At 43.0% G+C, this 19,992-nt stretch overlaps 1 protein-coding gene across 7 annotated transcripts in view; it reads left to right on the top strand.

Moving 5' to 3' along the window:
* The window catches only part of CTNND2 (catenin delta 2), a 931,369-nt gene extending 920,305 nt beyond the window's left edge, over window positions 1-11,064 (top strand). For all 7 annotated transcript variants that reach the window (XM_032135942.2, XM_032135940.2, XM_032135941.2 and 4 more), the window contains 2 exons: window positions 1,787-1,860; window positions 9,873-11,064. In XM_032135942.2, the coding sequence (XP_031991833.1) occupies window positions 1,787-1,860; window positions 9,873-10,133 (335 nt within the window). In that variant the 3' untranslated portion in view covers window positions 10,134-11,064. The remainder of the gene's footprint in view (window positions 1-1,786; window positions 1,861-9,872) is intronic.
* The last annotated feature ends 8,928 nt before the right edge of the window (window positions 11,065-19,992 follow it).

Genomic DNA, 19,992 nt, shown 5'->3' with positions numbered 1-19,992 from the left:
GAGACAGGAGTGACATGCATTCAACCAGAGAGGATAACAGAATGGTCTTTAAAATGGAAAAATGGACTCTCGGCCCTCACTTTCTAAGCTGAGTTCTCCAGGAGGAATTTTACTGCACACTTGTAATGAACTCTTAGGTAAAAAATCATGGGTGGAGTGAACTTAGACCTTGAGAGGTTATACTGACCTTTCTCTTGTGGCCTATAGGTGGAGTGATCCTACTTCATTATCCCCTAAATACTGGAAGCAAACAATAAGCCCTTCCTAGTTTTAGAGTGTTTTATACCCCACTGACACTAGATAGACAGCATTCTCCAAAGCTTTTTTAAAAACAAATTATGAATACATAATAGTTGTACTTACTTATGGGGTCCATGTGATTTTTTTGATACAAGTATACAGTGTATAATAATCAGATAAGGGTAATTGAGATACCATCACCTTAAACATTTATTATTTATGTCAGGAACATCCCAATTCCATTATTCTAGTTGTTCTGAAATATACAATAAATTACTGTGGATTACGGTTGCCCTATGGTGCAATGAAACACTAGATCTTTTCTCTTCTAACTGTATTTTTCTACCCATTAACCATCCCCTCTTATTCCTCTCTCCCAACTCCACTTCTCAGTCTCTGATAACCATCATACTACTGTCCATCTTCATGAGATCAAATTTCTTTAGCTTCCACATATTCCACAAATGCGTGAGAACATACGATATTTGTCTTTCTGTGCCTGGCTTGTTTCACTTAACATAAATAACCTCCAGTTCCATCCGCATTGCTGCAAGTGACAGGATTTCATTCTTTTTATGGCCAAACAGTACTCTATTGTGTACATATACCACATTTTCTTTAACCATTCATCTGTTGGTTGACACTTGGGTTGATTCCACATCTAGGTTATTGTGAACAGTGCTGCAATAAACATGGGAGTGCAGATATCTTTTGATATACTGATTACCTTTCTTTCGAATATACACCCAGCAGTGGGATTGCTAGGTGATATAGTCATTCTACCAAAGATTTCTTGAACCATGACCCTTCAGCAGCTGTGAAGGGAGTGGTGGCCTGTGCCTTTCCTCTGAGTGGGTGGCTTGAGCTTCAAGGGTTTCCCATAAGGAAGTGGGCTAATACGCCCCCTCTCTGGGCCTTCAGAAACTGCTGGCAACTAGAGGAGACCTTCATCTCTTTCGTCTAGACCACGAGCAAGCCAGACAACAGAGCGGGATCCTCCCTCTGCATCTAGTTTGATTCCAAAGCCACAGGCTTCCAGATGCGTGGGGGACATGCAGGCGATGCCCCCTTCCCGTCCTCTGAGTCTGTAAGAAATGAACTGTCTGAAAGATGATCAAGCACTTCTGTGAGCTCAAATTAGAAATTTTATTCTTGTCACTCTCTGGCTAAAAGCTAAGCTGCTGTACAGACTCCTGCATGCTTCAGTGCAGGTGACAAGCCTTTATTACCTGCCAGTTTTCACCAGAAAAGAAGGCCATAAAACTTACAAAATGACCATCTGTTTGCAGCATCTGCCCTGACCCTGTCTGCGATGTGAACATTATTGCAAGCAGCTGACGTGCTATGGGGATTTTCTAGAATAACTATTCTCCTTTTTTAATATCTGTATGTAAAATGAAGTGTTCAGGGCCAAAGAATGTCTTCTAGTTGGAATGGTCCCCAAGAAAACAAGCTTTGTTAGGGCAAGAACTTGCTTCAATAACCACTGTTCCTCATTGGTAATGTGGTTTTCTTTGCTAAACTTTTGTTTTCCTTTTGCTTTTAGCTCAAAACACTGGAATTTCAACTTTGTATAGGAATTCATATGGTGCGCCTGCTGAAGACGTCAAACACAACCAGGTAAACGCAACACGTCTGTGTTTCCTTTTCATTGTGACTCATGTGAAATAACCTGGAATTTTAAACATAAATTTTCATCCAACATACATAAAGAACTGAAAAAGAAGGCAACGTCCCCTGAGGCCCTCTCCTCACTCCTGTTGCAGCGCGCGTGGGTGCGTGCGTGTGCGTGTGTGCGCGTGTGTGTGTGCGTGTGTGTGTGTGTGTGTGTGTGTGTGTGTGTGTGTGTGTGGTGGTGGACCTGGCAGAACAGCCTCAAATTTGCAAACGGCCTTTGAACCTCGTGCTTGATCTGGCGCAGAAAGCAAGTATTCTGCTATGGTGCAAAACTAAAAGAAACCCCCAAATAGACAAGTGTAAGATGTTGTCACTACATAGGAATTGTCTAATTACTGGACAGAGATCGAGTAGCTCCTGTAACCCTGCAAATGCATTAGGAAGGAAGTATTCCTTATACGTGATCACTACCAATAAAGGAGACACAGCAAGTTCAACAGAGAACTTGAAAAAGAACACATAAATAAGTTCTATTATTCTGCAATACATGAAATGCATTGTACTGTCTTGCTACTCAAAGTCTAGTTGGGGAACCAGCAGCATCAATGTTACCCAGAATCTTGTTAGAAATACAGGAGAGATTCTTCTCTGGCTCCTAACCCTAACCCGTCCAAGATTTTCTGCAGCACGATTGCATTCTAATTAGATGCCCTTGTGTGCACATTCAGGTTTGAGGAGCACTGAACAGTAGATTCTTTTTATTATTATTTCTTATTTTATTTTTATTATTATACTTTAAGTTCTGGGGTACGTGTGCAGAACGTGCAGTTTTGTTACGTAGGTATACCCGTGCCATGGTGGTTTGCCGCACCCATCAACCCGACACCTACATTAGCTATTTCTCCTACTGTTATCCCTCCCCTAGCCCCCCACCCCCGGACAGGCCCCCGTGTATCATGTTCCCCTATGTCCATGTGTTCTCATTGTTCAACTCCCACTTATGAGTGAGAACATGCGGTGTTTGGTTTTCTGTTCTTGTGATAGTTTCCTGAGAATCATGGTTTCCAGCTTCATCCATGTCCCTGCAAAGGACATGAACTCATCCTTTTTTATGGCTGCATAGTATTCCATGGTATATATGTGCCACATTTTCTTTATCCAGTCTATCATTGATGGACATTCGGGTTCCAAGTGTTTGCTATTGTGAATAGTGCCACTATAAACATACGTATACATGTGTCTTTATAGTAGAATGATTTATAACCCTTTGGGTATATACCCAGTAATGGGATCACTGGGATTTCTGGTTCTAGATCCTTGAGGAATCGCCACACTGACTTCCACAATGGTTGAACTAACACCAACAGTGTAAAAGCGTTCCTATTTCTCCACATCCTCTCCAGCATCTGTTGTTTCCTGGCATTTTAATGATGGCCATTCTAACTGGTGTGAGATGGTATCTCATTGTGGTTTTGATTTGCATTTCTCTGATGGCCAGTGATGATGAGCATTTTTTCATATGTCTGTTGGCTGCATAAAAGTCTTCTTTTGATAAATGTCTGTTTGTTTCCTTTGCTCACTTTTTGATGGGGTTTTTTTTCATGTAAATTGGTTTAAGTTCTTTGTAGATTCTGGATATTAGCCCTTTGTCAGATGGATACATTGCAAAAATTTTCTCCCATTCTGTAGGTTGCCTGTTCACTCTGATGATAGTTTCTTTTGTTGTGCGGGAGCTCTTTAGTTTAATTAGATCCCATTTGTCAATTTTGACTTTTGTTGCCATTGCTTTTGGAGTTTTAGACATGAAGTCTTTGCCCATGCCTACATCCTGAATGGTATTGCCCAGGTTTTCTTCTAAGATTTCTATGGTCCTAGGTCTTATGTTTAAGTCTTTGATACATCTTGAGTTGACTTTTGTATAAGGTGTAAGGAAGGGGTCCAGTTTCAGTTTTCTGCATATGGCTAGCCAGTTTTCCCAACAACAACATTTATTAAATAGGAAATATTTTCCCCATTGCTTGTTTGTATCAGGTTTGTCAAAGATCAGATGGTTATAGATGTGTAGTGTTTTTTCTGAGGCCTCTGTTCTATTCCTTTAGTCTATATATCTGAACAGTAGATTCTTAAGGAACCAATCTGAGAGAGAGAGAGAGAGTATGCGTGTGTGTTACTCAGCAAACATTTATTGAAGGCTCATTTTCTCTGGCCCTGCAGGAGCTATAAAAGCCAAAAGACACAGTCGTTCCCCCTCGTTGATCAGAAACTTCATACATCTCTCCATCCCATGGTGGGCATCAGCCCACTCCATGTGCAGCACTCTGGAAAACATATGGTGTTGTCTGTGACCCCCTGGTGAATGGCTTGGTCCCCACGGCCTATTTGATGTGTTGCTAACATCTAATCAGCCTCCCCTCAGTTCTAGTATTTGCTAAAAGCAAAGAAGCCAATGACTAAATCAATAGGGTCATGAGCTGTAGACACCAGGTCACCAGGGAGGCCCCAACTATTCACTTGCCAACCTGCCTCCATAAAGGCAAACAGAAACAAAATGTATTAGAAATGCCAACTTCATTTATGGAAATCAACCATGCTTCTTGCAGCAAATATGATGAAATTCTGGATGTACAGTAAGCAGATTATTGCCAATTATTGCAGATTCTTGTCAGGTTGTAATAGGACCATGATTTTGCCGCCAAGAGTGTGAGATTCATCTTGAGCTCCCTCAGGTAGAGAGAAGCTCCTCGTTGGAACCAGCTCCCTCTGCACCAGCCTTCCTCTCCCGGGAGTTGGCATTGAAGAAACGCCCTGACGTGGCCAGGGGTCTTTGGCATCTCACAGAGTGGCTGCAGTCGGTTCCAAAAGACTGCTTGCCATCTAGATTTAGAGGACAGTCTATAATGGCTCTAAGGGGCACATTCTTTTTACCTAAGCAGATCCTGAGCATTTAAGCCAATGAGAATTAATGTGCTAAGATGGCATCCTTGCCACGAGCATGAACACCACCTAGCCATAGCCTTTCTCCCAGAGGTCCCCAGAATGTGCTTGACTCAGTCTCAGAGTGAAACACCAAGGCCACTGGGCCTCAGGCAAATGTTGCTAAAATCCACCCTGGATGGAGAGCAAGCTCCGCACCTCTCGTCAGGACCGAGGCATTGCAGGCAAGCCCCCGGCAGAGCTGAGTCCTGTCTTCATAGCTCAGGACCACCATCATTCCCTGTAAGGGACCAGCCAAGGGAAGTGGATAATTAGATCATTCTATCTTAGCCTAACATCCACTTTTAAATGTCCACCAAAGAGAGGGTTCCCCCACTCCCCAAAAAGTATTTCCAAAGAGATCATAATGACACTCCAGTGAACTTAGAGAGGAAGGAAAGAAAACATTTTACTTATTTAGACTATGTTATAGGAATAAACCTTGTCTTTACTTGCAGCTTTTTCTCTTGGGGACTCAATAAAGTGCAACCATCCTAACCCTTCAAAAGACACGTTTTCACTCTCTTCCAGTTGAGAGTCCTAGCGAGGACTCATAAACAGTATCCCTGACTTGGATTCTCTGGCCATAGTGGTGTAGCCAACCATTCTAGGTGGAATGCTTCCATGTTGGGAGCTTCCCTGGGCCAAAAGTTACCCCAGAACTTCGCACCTGGAACAGTTTCACCAGGAGGAGAATGCTCCAGGGTTTGGTCAGTTTCAGCATTGAAGCTTGTCCTCTGCTGAGCACTCCTGTCTCCCGGGTGGTTCAGTCACCAGCCGGGTCTCACAGGCTTCACACTGGATAGTGACCGAGCTTATGGGGAAGCAATTCATGGAGGGAAATCAGTTTCAATTGGATCTCCAAGATAAGGCAAAAGACAGTGAGAGCTGAGAAAGACATGCCTGCACCGGACACATGGCCACACACGGGTGCTGCTCCTGTGACCTGGGACCCAGCACATTTTCCATGAACTCTGAGCTTAAAGCCTCCTAGAAGAAACAATCCGTAGTATAAAACACAGTTTGTGATCTTTGATTTGAATGTCTGAGGTCAACGGGTTACAGACATCACTTTAAGACTTAACTGACTGGGCGTAGTGGCTAATGCCTGTAATCCTAGCATTTTGGGAGGCCGAGGCAGGCAGATTGCTTGAGCTCAGTAGTTCAAGACCAGCTTGGGCAACATAGCAAAACCATGGGTCTACAAAAAATACAAAAATCAGCTGGGCATGGTGGTGTGTGCCTGTAGTCCCAGCTACCTGGGATGCTGAGGCAGGAGGATGGCTTGAACCTGGAAGCTGGAGGCTACAGTGAGCCATGATTGCACTACTGCACTCCAGCCTGAGTGACAAAGCGAGACCCTGTCTCAAACAAATAAAAAAGACTTAACTATGCGTACTTTCCAAACATCCTTTTGAGCTTCTACCAGTCCACCCCATACTTATAAAGAGAAGTATCATATTGAATGGTATCTATCTAGCTGACAACAGGATTTTTGTTCAGGAACCAGAAACAAAGAGCTTTGCTGTTTTGATGACCAATATTTAAATGATAACAAAACCGGAATCTTGAATTCCTTCCTGGTGTCCTTAGTTCCACTGTCACCTGAGCAGGCCAGTTGTAATTGTTCACAGAAATGAGGAAGATGAGATCCCAGGAGGATACGTGTTTCCTTCAGTCCCCCAGCCAGGAAGAGGCAAATACTCATCCTGGTTCTTCTGTCTTCCTGTCCCATTTTTTCACCTCTGTCCCAGTGGTTCTCAAATTGGAGCATGAGCCAGAATTCCCCAAAGGGCTGTTAAAGCACAGATTGCTGGGGCCCATCCCCAGAGGCCCTGATTCCGTAGGTCTGGAGTGGGACCCAGTAATCTGCATTTCTAACAAGTTCCCAGGTGATGCTGATGCTGCTGGTCTTGGGATCATGCTTTGAGGACCACTGATACTTCATAATTGGCCTCCTTCATTTCCTATGAACACTCTGAGTCTTTCTATGAACACTCTGAGACATGGAAAAGTTGGAAGATCTATACTAGGCTACTATTTCCCTTGTGTTCAAAATAAATCCAGTTTCCTGGCAAATTCATTAAGGAATAAACCCAAGGAAGTCTTTTGCCATTATGCTAACAGAGTTGTTGGAAGGTGTCATGACACTATCCTTCATAATTTAGAGTGAACATTCTACCACTGAGGAAAAAGTTCAGCAAAGATGACTTGGTAGAAACAGAAGCCACAGAACAGAGCGCAGAGAGCGTGGGCATATTGACCCTGGAGTGAGCTGCTGGTCACAGCCCCTTTCCAAAACAAGATGCAGCGTTAAGGCAAAGAAGGCAAAAGCTTCCGGCTTGCGTGTTCCTGGGCTTCTCTAGACCATAACAGACACCCAGATTCAGAAATCCCCACTGCTCTACTGGGGCATCATTCTACTTCCCTCATCCAAATCTGGCTGATGCAAACTGTGCAATTTTTAATGCATTTATTTTTAGCTCTTCTTATGTGGAGAGGGCTTTGGAAGGGGTCATTTCATCAGCCAGATTTTCAACACTGTCAGATATTCCCTTAAAGTTTAAAATGCAGCCAATATTCCTCCACCGCGGATGTGTTTCACCAGCAAACGTCCATACCACAAGACCAGTGAGCAAATTCTGTCTCTCCGGGTGCGGCAGTGTCACTTGCCACCTGTGACAGTTCATTTGTACACACTCTTGGGACTGGGGCACCAAACCTCAGAAGTGATTGGTGTGGGACTTTATGAACAGTACAGGTGAATGGAAGAAGTTAATTCTCTGGGGTAAGAGGCTCAAAAAGCTGATACCCAGCTCCAAAATGTTCACCAACCAGAGAGAACATGACAACAGTCAAAGCAATTTGAACGAGGTTGTGCAAAAGAACCAAAAAAATGAAAGCAGAAGCCACTTTGGAGGAGAGCCATAAGCCTTGTGAGTGACTCCCCCTGAAGACGTCCCTGTCCCCTGCACTGCCTCCCCTGGCCCCCAAAAATGCATAAGAAAACACACCGCTTCTTGGTCTCTTTTGTCCACCGACTTTCTTATCTTAGAGCCTGGAGTCAGCTCCTTGAGGCCTGTCCTCCAAGGTTTGGCCACCTTGGCTCTGATGGGACTGGGCTAGGTTGGTAGAACACCTGGGTTTTAGAGTTAGCCAGCCATATGTTCCAGTTCCAGCTCACAACACCACTAGCTATGATATTTTGGAGAAGTTTCTTAACTTCTCTGTGCTTCAGTTTTCTCATCTATAATGTGGGAGTTTGCTGGAGGAATGGACTGATAGATCGATTGGTGGGTGGACAGGAAGACAGAGAGATGATAGATTAGATTGTAGGTATTGATGTAGATAGACACAAACACACATAAATATTTATGACTACTGGAGCATTAAAGAATTTGCTAAATGTTGAATAGGATGTCCTGCTGAACTAGAAACACAACAAATCTAGCTCCCTCCCTGTGTAATTTTTCGAAACTTCTAGATTCTGAGCCTTTGCATGTCTTGCACTTGGAAAGCAGCCCTGTGTTGGAGTGGAGTTCAGCATCGCACAAACAGAGCTCTTCAAAGAATAGCAAAGGGCACCCCAACCTAGCAACGCAGTCCAGTAGACCTGGACTTAGCAGTATTTAATTGCAGATATTGTACATTCATTCCAAATGTTCCTCTCACCCTTTGTTAGCTCTCAGGCTAACAAAGGTTCATCCTCTATGGACTTTTGGACTTTCGTAGGTAGACAGAAACCTCATTCATCCAGCCACCACTAACTAGACACGTGGGACATCCTAGACAGCTGCTGTGATGAAGTTCACCACTTCTTTGAAGATCAGGTCGATAACTAGTATAAATCAATGACATATATAAGAGGGAGTTTCACTTACTTGAGAGAAGAATTATGTGTAAGCCGTTAAAAGCATTCATTTACACACAACGTGCTAATTACAAATCATTATCTATTAACTAAGACCAATTTCTAGGGCAGGTTTCCATGCTGAACTTTAGTTAAATTAATAGGGAGTCACTGAGTCCACCTAAAAGTGATCAAACAGTATTTCTTTAAGAGTGTTTAATAATTCACACCAGACCTCCTCCCCAATTACTGCACATTAGCAGAGCTTTGTGCATCCTGGTATGCACGTGCTGTAGGGTTACCCTCACCCTACACCTTGGGAGGTTCTGCTCATTTCAGGGGCAGGTGCTTGAAAAGGGACCCCAGGGACTAGAACAGATACTAATGCACCAATGTTTATTGCAACATTATTTACAGCAGCTGAAAGGTAAAAATAACCCAAGTGTCCATCAAGGGATGAATGGATAAATAAAATGTGGTCTATGCATACCATGGACTATTTTATTCTTATATGAATACAATCATGGGGTGCAAGTGCAGTTTTGCTACACTGAGGTAAAGTCATGGCCTTCAGTGCATTCATCAGTGGAGCAATGCACATCATACAGTGGAATATTATTCAGCCACAAAAACGGTTCAAGGTCTGCCACACACAACACCATGGATGGACCATGGAAACTTTATGCTAAGTGAAAAAAGCCAGTCACACAAGGACAAACACTCTATACAGCGCCTATATTAGGCAGATTTCTAGAGACAGAAAGTAGAATGGTGCTTGCCATGGGCTGAGAGAGAGGGGATGAGGAATTCCATTTAATGGGCACAGAGTTTCTGTTTGGGATGATTTAAAAAGTGGTGGAAACAGATGGTGGTGATGGCTGCACAACACCGTGAATGTTCTTAGTGCCACCTAATTAATTAATCTTACACTTCAACATTCCTTAAAGCAAGCAGTTTTATGTTGTGTATGTTTTGCCATGATAAAGATTATGTAGAATGATAGCACGTGGACCTAGGATCCAATTTTCAAAAGGAAAGCCAATGATAGTTGGCAGTTTTGGAGAAGCAGGGCTGCAGTGGTGAATGCCTGGATGTACACAGCCTCTTTGAAGGAGAGTTGGGTGCCGGGGCAAGAGGGAGGCTGAGTCAAGGGAAACCAAGTAACCCAGTGTGGCTCTTCTTTCCCATTCAGGTTTCAGCACAGCCAGTCCCACAGGAGCCCAGCAGAAAAGATTACGAGACCTACCAGCCATTTCAGAATTCCACGAGAAATTACGACGAGTCCTTCTTCGAGGACCAGGTCCACCATCGCCCTCCCGCCAGCGAGTACACCATGCACCTGGGTCTCAAGTCCACCGGCAACTACGTTGACTTCTACTCAGCTGCCCGTCCCTACAGTGAACTGAACTATGAAACGAGCCACTACCCGGCCTCCCCCGACTCCTGGGTGTGAGGAGCGGGGCACAGGCGCTCCGGGAACAGTGCATGTGCATGCATACCACAAGACATTTCTTTCTGTTTTATTTTTTTCTCCTGCAAATTTAGTTTGTTAAAGCCTGTTCCATAGGAAGGCTGTGATAACCAGTAAGGAAATATTAAGAGCTATTTTAGAAAGCTAAATGAATCGCAAGTTAACTTGGAAATCAGTAGAAAGCTAAAGTGATCCTAAATATGACAGTGGGCAGCACCTTTCTAGCGTGAGCTGTAGAGTAACGAGAAGTGCTTTATACTGAACGTGGTGATGGGAGGAGCGACGAGGCATTCGGGCCGGTGGGGCGTGAGGGTTATCGGTAAGCACAAGACACAGAATAGTTTACACACTGTATGGGGGACGGCTTCTCATGCTTTGTTTACTCTCTTCATCCGTTGTGACTCTAGGCTTCAGGTTGCATTGGGGTTCCTCTGTACAGCAAGATGTTTCTTGCCTTTTGTTAATGCATTGTTGTAAAGTATTTGATGTACATTACAGATTAAAGAAGAAAAGCGCGTTGTGTATATTACACCAATGCCGCCGTGTTTCCTCATCTATGGTTCTAAATATTGCTTCAATTTCAAACTTTTGAAAGATGTATGGATTTCCAGTTTTTCTTTCTTTACTTTCTCCCAGTATGTTTTAACAAAAAAAAAAAAAAAAAAAAGCAGGAAAAAAGGAATATTTAGCAGTATTGTTCGTTCTGATATGTGAATTTGTTTGTGACAACTAAACAAGGCATTCAGCAGTTTCTGACGATTAACATACATCATTCCACACTCCTTGTCAACAAAGTGCTTTTTCACTGCCTAAAATTTTAGATGTAGATATTTGAAATAGATTTTTTCATTTATACCAGTTTTCTTTATGATGATACAGTGTTAAAAGAAAATAAATTACAATTGATCTGTCATCCATATTTGCTAAGAATGTCTATTTCCAAGGACCTATATCTTACAAAATACACATTCTTGCTTGTGTGTCTGTGTGTGTGTGGGTGTATGTATGTCCACGTACTAGAAAAATGACCTGTGTGAGATTTTATTTTGACAGAAGCTATTTCATTTGCTGTTCATCTTGTACAAACTTTGTTTTTGGTTTTTTAGTATAAATGTACATCGGTTTGTTCCTTTTGTACTGTATCTATTCTTCTGACCATCTAGTGACTCAGGATATTAGGCCAGTTGAAGTGGAGTTATAGGATTTTCACACATTCACACATACTTGGATATCAACCCTCTCTACAGGTCCATTTCCTTACACATTTTATCCCCTCAGAACATGATAAACCATGGCCAATTCAATTTCACTTTGGGGCCAGTTACTTGAAGTATCCACAGAAAATGTAAACTGCTCGCCTTATTCCCCCAAACTTTTTGTTCATGTGGCAGGGAGCAGTACACAACTATGGAATAGATTATTAAAACTGAACTTGAAGCTAACGTTAGAATAGTGGTTAACAGAGCTAAGAAATAAGGCTAACCATTGAAAAGAACACGGGCCGTGGGTAAACTAGCTTTGCTCTTTAGATGCAAGCGACTGAGGCCAATAGGTGCCTAGTAAATGTTAACTGTTCTTGGAAAAAATAAAAACATAAATAACAAAAGAAATTGGCTGCCATCGTCCTTTAAAACTGGCTTCCCTTCATTCTACATAATTTAATTCAGCTCCAAGTCTCAAGTAAATGGTTCTTTCTCCAAATTTAACAACAATCAAATGATACTCGATTCACACATAGTTTTGGAAATCAAAAGTTAACTTTCAGAATAGAGCAGTAGACAGAAATGTATCTGTGAATTATGTACTAGTTGGACATACAGGACTCCACATTTCTGGATTCCCTCACAGGAATGCTTCAGCCCCTCTAGAGAGAGAGAAACATGGCACATTGAAGACAGGGTTTCTACTTCATCTGTATCATACATGCAACAGTAAAGAGAATGTGATATGGACATGACTTCCCCATAACATAAGGGCTGGCTTAACCTTTCCAGAAGGAAGCAATAGGACTCATTCTCTGGTTGGAGTTATGCCGCAGAATTAATGTACTATGGAATTCCTCCTCCTAGTAGAAACTGTATATTTTCTTTATGATTTTTGAGTCTCACTGCATGTCCTACATTTGCGACTCTTGAAGACCAAGGATGTCTTTGCATCCCATGATTCTCTGAGAACACATTGTGCCAGGCTGTGATTAGCTGACTCAGCTAGGAGCCTCCAGCATCAGAAGGAGAGATAGTGGGAAAAATTTAAAAGTGTTTGTAATTATTCAAGCCAATCCATTTTTCCTTTTTAGGCACGTATACAAATAGATTGAGGATAGATGTAGACAGAAAGAGAGAGAGATGACAAATAGATGATAGATAGCTATAGATAGATGATAGATGGTGGATGGATAGGTAGATGGAGGTAGATAAGTTGATAGATGGGGTCTTACTTGAACTATGAAATAGCCTAAAGCCCCCACAGGTTCTCTTGGCAAAGAACGTTGGTCAGCCAGTGATTTATTGTTTGTAGCATGGGATGTATTGGATAAAAGCCCCAAGTGACAAGAAACCTTTGTTTTGGCTTTGATTGTCCTGAAAGTAAGTAATGCCCCCTCCCACAAATGGCTGTGTCTTGCATCTACAAGAGCCTCCAGACCCTGAATTTTCCTACAGAAATGGGAATGGTGTTTTTCAGAGGAAAGAGGGGAAGCGAGGAAATTTCTTTTTCTGTTCAGTCCCTATGGTAGACCATAAAAACCCAATGCACGTAATAGGATGTACAATACAGACCCCCCTTTTTTTTTGTACTTGAGAGTGTTGGTCACCAGGGACTGATTAAAGAACAGTCCCTATACCATTATACCATTATGGATAATAGTAGCATTTAAAAATAAGATCTTTTTATTATCACACATTAATGTTATGATCCTCATTAAGAGTTGTGCATTAGACAATAAAATACCAGGTTTAGAAGAATCAGGGTGACATAAGATGTCACATTGTATTTGGAGCTAACCTAGGTGAAGGTTAACCAATGACGACCCATTTCATATTAATGACACTCGTGCGTTATGGAAAACTGCTGTTTAAAAAAGCAGTGTTTAAACTCAGTAGAAAAAAACAAACAAAAAACCTCAGTGTATTTGGTATGTCTTGTTTCTCTTCAGCTCCTTTTTAATGTCTGATACTGTCCCCTTCGTCTCTGAGAACCGTGCCCCCGAGAAGAGAGGTCTGAGTGTCTGAAGACACGGTATTCTCACTCACACAGCAACAGGGAAATGAACATGGCTCTTGTCTGACAAAATGCTATTTACAAAAGTGTTCATCCAGGCTGTTGGGGTCTCTTACCTACCAAACAGAACACACCAGGCGCCTCAGCTCACCTCCAACTCAGACGGCAGGAGAGGAAAGGCTGCGGCCAGTCGGTTCACAGAAACCTGACCTTTATCTCAAGACCAAAGAAACCTCTGTGTGACAAAGAGAAAAAATAAGCCAGCAATCAGGGGAGCCCAGGGAGTGCTTTAGAGATCTGCACATCACAGGCCGGATGACTGCATGACATGCTGACATGCCGGAGACTGCTGACATGTTGCAGGATTTTCCACGGCAACGTTTCCTGTAAGGCCCCATGGCTCCACTCCCCACCTGACATTTCATTTCTACACTGTGGTCAAAATGAGATTATAATAGAAACTCATGCCGGGCAACCATCTCATCAAGAAAAAACTGACCTTCCTATCAGCAGCCTTGTATCCCTGGGTCTCTCTAAAATCCCCAGATCTCCAAAACCAAAAAAACACTTTGTAATGCACTTGGTAGCAAAACCTGACCTGAACAAACTCCAAGCTATGAACGGTCTTTATTTCTCCGACCTCGTGAGACTCCTCCGGTGTTTGTCACACACGGTGCATTTGACTACCAGGTCCTGCCCAGACTCTGCTGAGCTTGTTATGGAGTTTGTGGTGCACACCCAAATTATCTTCTAAAATCAGAAAATTTCTTAGTTCAGTTTGCCCCAAGGGATTCACACAGATGAGCTTGTACCCAAGTGCTTAATAAGACAATTGGACTTATGAGTTATCAAAGCCTGGTTCGGCTCTCAGAACCAGTTCCCTTCCGGTGGTGCATTTCAGATCAGAATCTACATTAAAGTGTGCTGGTCTCCATCCTGCGGAGAGGTCTCTGTGGGCAAGAGAGCCTCACGGACACCACCTCATCACAAGGCAACATATCACTTTGTAACCTGTAGATACATAGGAATGAGACTTCTGGGTGTCCTCGACAGTGCTTGGCTGTACAAAGCAAAGAGACCAAGACCTCCAGTTGCTTGCAAACAACAACTAGAATACACCCAAGCAGGGGACCCATGAATGTTTTTTCCAGACAGAAGCTTTCTAATACAGCCCCTGTTGCAATACCCAGTTCCGAACTAGCAAAGTAGGCACTTGACCCTCCGTCTCTTCATCAGTTCCATCATAAGTAACTTGTCTGCCCCTAAAGCTCATCAGCCACGAAGGTAGAGAAGAAATAAGACCCACCCCCAACTCCCTAAGCACACTAGGTAATAACAAAAGTGGAGTTTTAAGTCAAGTTTGGGCCTATAAGACAATGGAATTCTTCACATAAACTTCAACAATAACCACATAAAAATCACACATTTTTAAACTTTACAATATTTGGTTGCTCAGTTTCTCAATAAAATGAAGACATTATGAAGCACCTGGTTCTCTGTACTGGAACTTACATGCATGACAAAGCCATAACCCCAGGGTAGTGCGGACAACAATCTCAGAGGAAATACAAGACACACATATTGCTCTACTGCAGGGCTTCTTGGCCAATGCATTACTGAGTTTTTGGGCTGAATAATTGTCTGGGGGTTGTGTGAAATGCTTTCCTATGCATTCTAGGATATTTATCAACATCCTTGGCCTCTACACACTTGATGCTTACAGAACCACCACCTGCAGCTATGACAATTAAAACCATCTCCAGGTATAAGTAAATGTCCCCAGGGGGCAAAATCGGCCCCAGTTGAGAACCACTACTGTAGTGCAATGCACAATACACTAACCACAACTGAGTTAAAGGAAGGGAAAAGATGCACTCCTAGCTGAGTGATCTGAGGAATACGAGACAGCAGAGATGGTGTTTGGCAAGAACGTAAGGAGTGGAGAGGCTTCCAATGAGCAATAATGGGGGTGCTTCAGGAAAAAGAAACAAGTGAAGGAGAAGATGGAGGAAGGACAGGGAATGAACAGAGAACAAATTGCAATACATTTCACTCCAAAATTAGGAATAGGAGGAGGATGGAGAGAGAGAGAAACCCACTAGGGACAAAGTTTGAGGCCCTTGAAAGCTCTACTGTGACAGGTGTGGTAGCGCGTGCCTGTAGTCCCAGCTACTGGGGAGGCTGAGGTGAGAGAATCACCTGAGTCCAGGAGGTGGAGACTAGCCTAAGCAACATAGTGAGATCCTGTCTCTAAATAAATAAATAAATAAATAAATAAATAAATAAATAAATAAACAAACAAACAAACAAACAGACCAAAAGAAGAAAGCCATATTGCAGAAACACTAAAAAAAATTTTACAACATTGTTGCAAAGATTCTGGGGTGTGAGTGTGTGTGATGGTTGTAAAGGTGAGATCTAGATAAGTGAGTCTCAGACTTCAGCATCTATTAGAATCATCTGGAGTACATCACCTGGATGGCTTATTCAGAGAGTTTCTGATTGGGTAGGGCTGGAACTGACCAAGAATTTGCATTTCCAAGAAGTTTCCCAGCGATGTTAACGTTGCTTGTCTGGGGGCCATATGTTGAGAACCACTGGTTTAGGGAGAATCACTTCTGAGACTGTTGTAATAACTAACCTAGAACCTTGTTACTCAAAGTGTAGTCTGGGGATTAGCAGCATCGGCATCAGCTGGTAGCTCACTAGAAATGCAGAATATTGGGTCCCACACCAGAATCTGCATTATCAAAAGGTGATTTTTTGGAACATTAAAGTTTGACAGCCATGATCCAAAAAAACACATAAGCGTCTGAGCTAAAAGAATGACAGTCAAGAGAAATAAAACTAATGTGAAATATTGTAGAAATAAAATTAGTAGCCCTTGGCTACTGCTCAGTGAAGGATGGAGGTACCCAAAGATCCCTCTGAGGTGTGAGCCTAGGTAACCAGAAGCCCAGCACATATTATAACCACATAAAAATGTGTGATTTTTATGTGGTTATTGTTGAAGTTTATGTCAAGAATTCCATTGTCTTACTAATGGCCTGAAATTGACTTAAAACTCCACTTTCGTTATTACCTAGCGTGCTTAGGGAGGTGGGGGTGGGTCTTATTTCTCCTTTATCCTTCGTGGCTGATGAGGCTTTAGGTGCAGACAAGTTACTTATGATGGAACTGATGAAGAGACGGAAGGTCAAGTGCCTGCTTTGCTAGATGAGTTTCCACTCATCCATGACAAGGAGGAAAAACTTTTCCGGCAAGGAAAATGCACTTGGTTTTGGACATGTGAAGTTACCCATGCTGATGGTAATTACAGAGGGTGGTGGGATGTGCAAATGGTACTTTGAACTAGAGATGTGGAATTGGGTGTCTCTTTGAGGTTAAAAGCTGGAAAGTGGGTGTGGACAGAGCATCCATGAAAAAGAAGATTTGGAGAAAAGAGAGTCCCAGGATGATGAGAACCCATGGGGAAGCGGCATGAGTCAGAAAAGAGGACTGAGGAGAGTGGAGCCAAGATGGCCGAATAGGAAGAGCTCCGGTCTACACCTCCCAGCATGAGCAACGCAGAAGGTGGGTGATTTCTGCATTTCCAACTGAGGTACCGGGTTCATCTCACTGGGGAGTGCCACACAGTAGGTGCAGGACAGTGGGTGCAGCGCACCCTGTGCGAGCCAAAGCAGGGTGAGGCATGGCCTCACCCGGGAAGCGCAATGGGTCAGGGAATTCCCTTTCCTAGTCAAAGAAAGGGGTGACAGATGGCACCTGGAAAATCGGGTCACTCCCACCCTAATACTGCGCTTTTCCAATGGGCTTAAAAAACGGCGCACCAGGAGATTATATCCCGCACCTGGCTTAGAGGGTCCTATGCCCACGGAGTCTCACTCATTGCTAGCACAGCAGTCCAAGATCAAACTGCAAGGGGGCAGTGAGGCTGGGGGAGGGGCACAGGACATTGCCAAGTTAGTTGTTTGATTAGGTAAACAAAGCAGCCGGGAAGCTCGAACTGGGTGGAGCCCACCACAGCTCAAGGAGGCCTGCCTGCCTCTGTAGCCTCCACCTCTGGGGGCAGGGCACAGACAAAAAAAAAGACAGCATTAACCTCTGCAGACTTAAATGTCCCTCTCTGACAGCTTTGAAGAAAGTAGTGGTTCTCCCAGCATGCAGCTTGAGATCTGAGAACGGGCAGACTGCCTCCTCAAGTGGGTCCCTGACCCCGAGTAGCCTAACTGGGAGGCATCCCCCAGTAGGGGCAGACTGACACCTCACACGGCTGGGTACTCCTCTGAGACAAAACTTCCAGAGGAACGATCAGGCAGCAGCATTTGTGGTTCACCAATATCCACGCTTCTGCAGCCACCGCTGCTGAAACCCAGGCAAACAGGTCTGGAGTGGACCTCTAGCAAACTCCAACAGACTTGCAGCTGAGGGTCCTGTCTGGTAGAAGGAAAACTAACAAACAGAAAGGACATCCACGCCAAAAACCCATCTGTACGTCACCATCATCAAAGACCAAAGGTAGATAAAACCAGAAAGATGGGAAAAAAACAGAGCAGAAAAACTGGAAACTCTAAAAAGCAGAACGCCTCTCCTCCTCCAAAGGAACACAGCTCCTCACCAGCAATGGAACAAAGCTGGACAGAGAATGACTTTGACGAGTTGAGAGAAGAAGGCTTCAGACGATAAAACTACTCTGAGCTACAGGAGGAAATTCGAACCAATGGCAAAGAAGTTAAAAGCTTTGAAAAAAAATTAGACGAATGGATAACTAGAATAACCAATGCAGAGAAGTCCTTAAAGGACCTGATGGAGCTGAAAACCAAGACACGAGAGCTATGTGACGATTGCAGAAGCCTCAGTAGCCGATGCGATCAACTGGAAGAAAGGGTATCAGTGATGGAAGACGAAATGAATGAAATGAAGCGAGAAGAGAAGTTTAGAGAAAAAAGAATAAAAAGAAATGAACAAAGCCTACAGAAATATGGGACTATGTGAAAAGACCAAATGTACATCTGATTGGTGTACCTGAAAGTGACGGGGAGAAAGGAACCAAGTTGGAAAACACTCTGCAGGATATTATCCAGGAGAACTTCCCCAACCTAGCAAGGCAGGCCAACATTCAAATTCAGGAAATACAGAGAATGCCACAAAGGTAATCCTCGAGAAGAGCAACTCCAAGACACATAATTGTCAGATTCACCAAAGTTGAAATGAAGGAAAAAATGTAAAGGGCAGCCAGAGAGAAAGGTCAGGTTACCCACAAAGGGAAGCCCATCAGACTAACAGCTGGTCTCTCAGAAGAAACTCTACAAGCCAGAAGAGAGTGGGGACCAATATCCAACATTCTTAAAGAAAAGAATTTTCAACCCAGAATTTCATATCCAGCCAAACTAAGCTTCATAAGTGAAGAAGAAATAAAATCCTTTACAGACAAGCAAATGCTGAGAGATTATGTCACCACCAGGCCTGCCCTAAAAGAGCTCCTGAAGGAAGCACTAAACATGGAAAGGAACAACCGGTACCAGCCACTGCAAAAACATGCCAAATTGTAAAGACCATCAAGGCTAGGAAGAAACTACATCAACTAACGAGCAAAATAACCAGCTAACATCATAATGACAGGATCAAATTCTCACATAACAATATTAACTTTAAATGTAAATGGGATAAATGCTCCAATCAAAAGACACAGACTGGCAAATTGGATAAAGAGTCAAGACCCATCAGTGTACTGTATTCAGGAAACCCATCTCACATGCAGAGACACACATAAGCTCAAAATAAAGGGATGGAGGAAGATCTACCAAGCAAATGGAAAACAAAAAAAGGCAGGGGTTGCAATCCTAGTCCCTGATAACACAGACTTTAAACCAACAAAGATCAAAAGAGACAAAGAAGGCCATTACATAATGGTAAAGGGATCAATTCAACAAGAAGAGCTAACTATCCTAAATATATATGCACCCAATACAGGAGCACCCAGATTCATAAAGCAAGTCCTTAGAGACCTACAAAGAGACTTAGACTCTCACACAATAATAATGGGAGACTTTAACACCCCACTGTCAACATTAGACAGATCAATGAGACAGAAAGTTAACAAGGGTACCCAGGAATTGAACTCAGCTCTGCACCAAGCAGACCTAATAGACATCTACAGAACTCTCCACCCCAAATCAACAGAATATACATTCTTTTCAGCACCACACCACACCTATTCCAAAATTGACCACATAGTTGGAAGTAAAGCACTCCTCAGCAAATGTAAAAGAACAGAAATTATAACAAACTGTCTCTCCGACCACAGTGCAATCAAATTAGAACTCAGGATTAAGAAACTCACTCAAAACCACTCAACTACATGTAAACTGAACAACCTGCTCCTGAATGACTACTGGGTAAATAATGAAATGAAGGCAGAAATAAAGATGTTCTTTGAAACCAACGAGAACAAAGACACAACATACCAGAATCTCTAGGACACATTTAAAGCAGTGTGTAGAAGGAAATTTATAGCACTAAATGCCCACAAGAGAAAGCAGGAAAGATCTAAAATGGACACCCTAACATCACAATTAAAAGAACTAGAGAAGCAAGAGCAAACACATTCAAAAGCTAGCAG

This window comes from Hylobates moloch, unplaced genomic scaffold (genome assembly GCF_009828535.3).
Source record: "Hylobates moloch isolate HMO894 unplaced genomic scaffold, HMol_V3 SCAFFOLD_17, whole genome shotgun sequence".
Classification (NCBI taxonomy): Eukaryota; Metazoa; Chordata; class Mammalia; order Primates; family Hylobatidae; genus Hylobates; species Hylobates moloch.
This window is presented reverse-complemented; position numbering and strand designations above follow the sequence as displayed.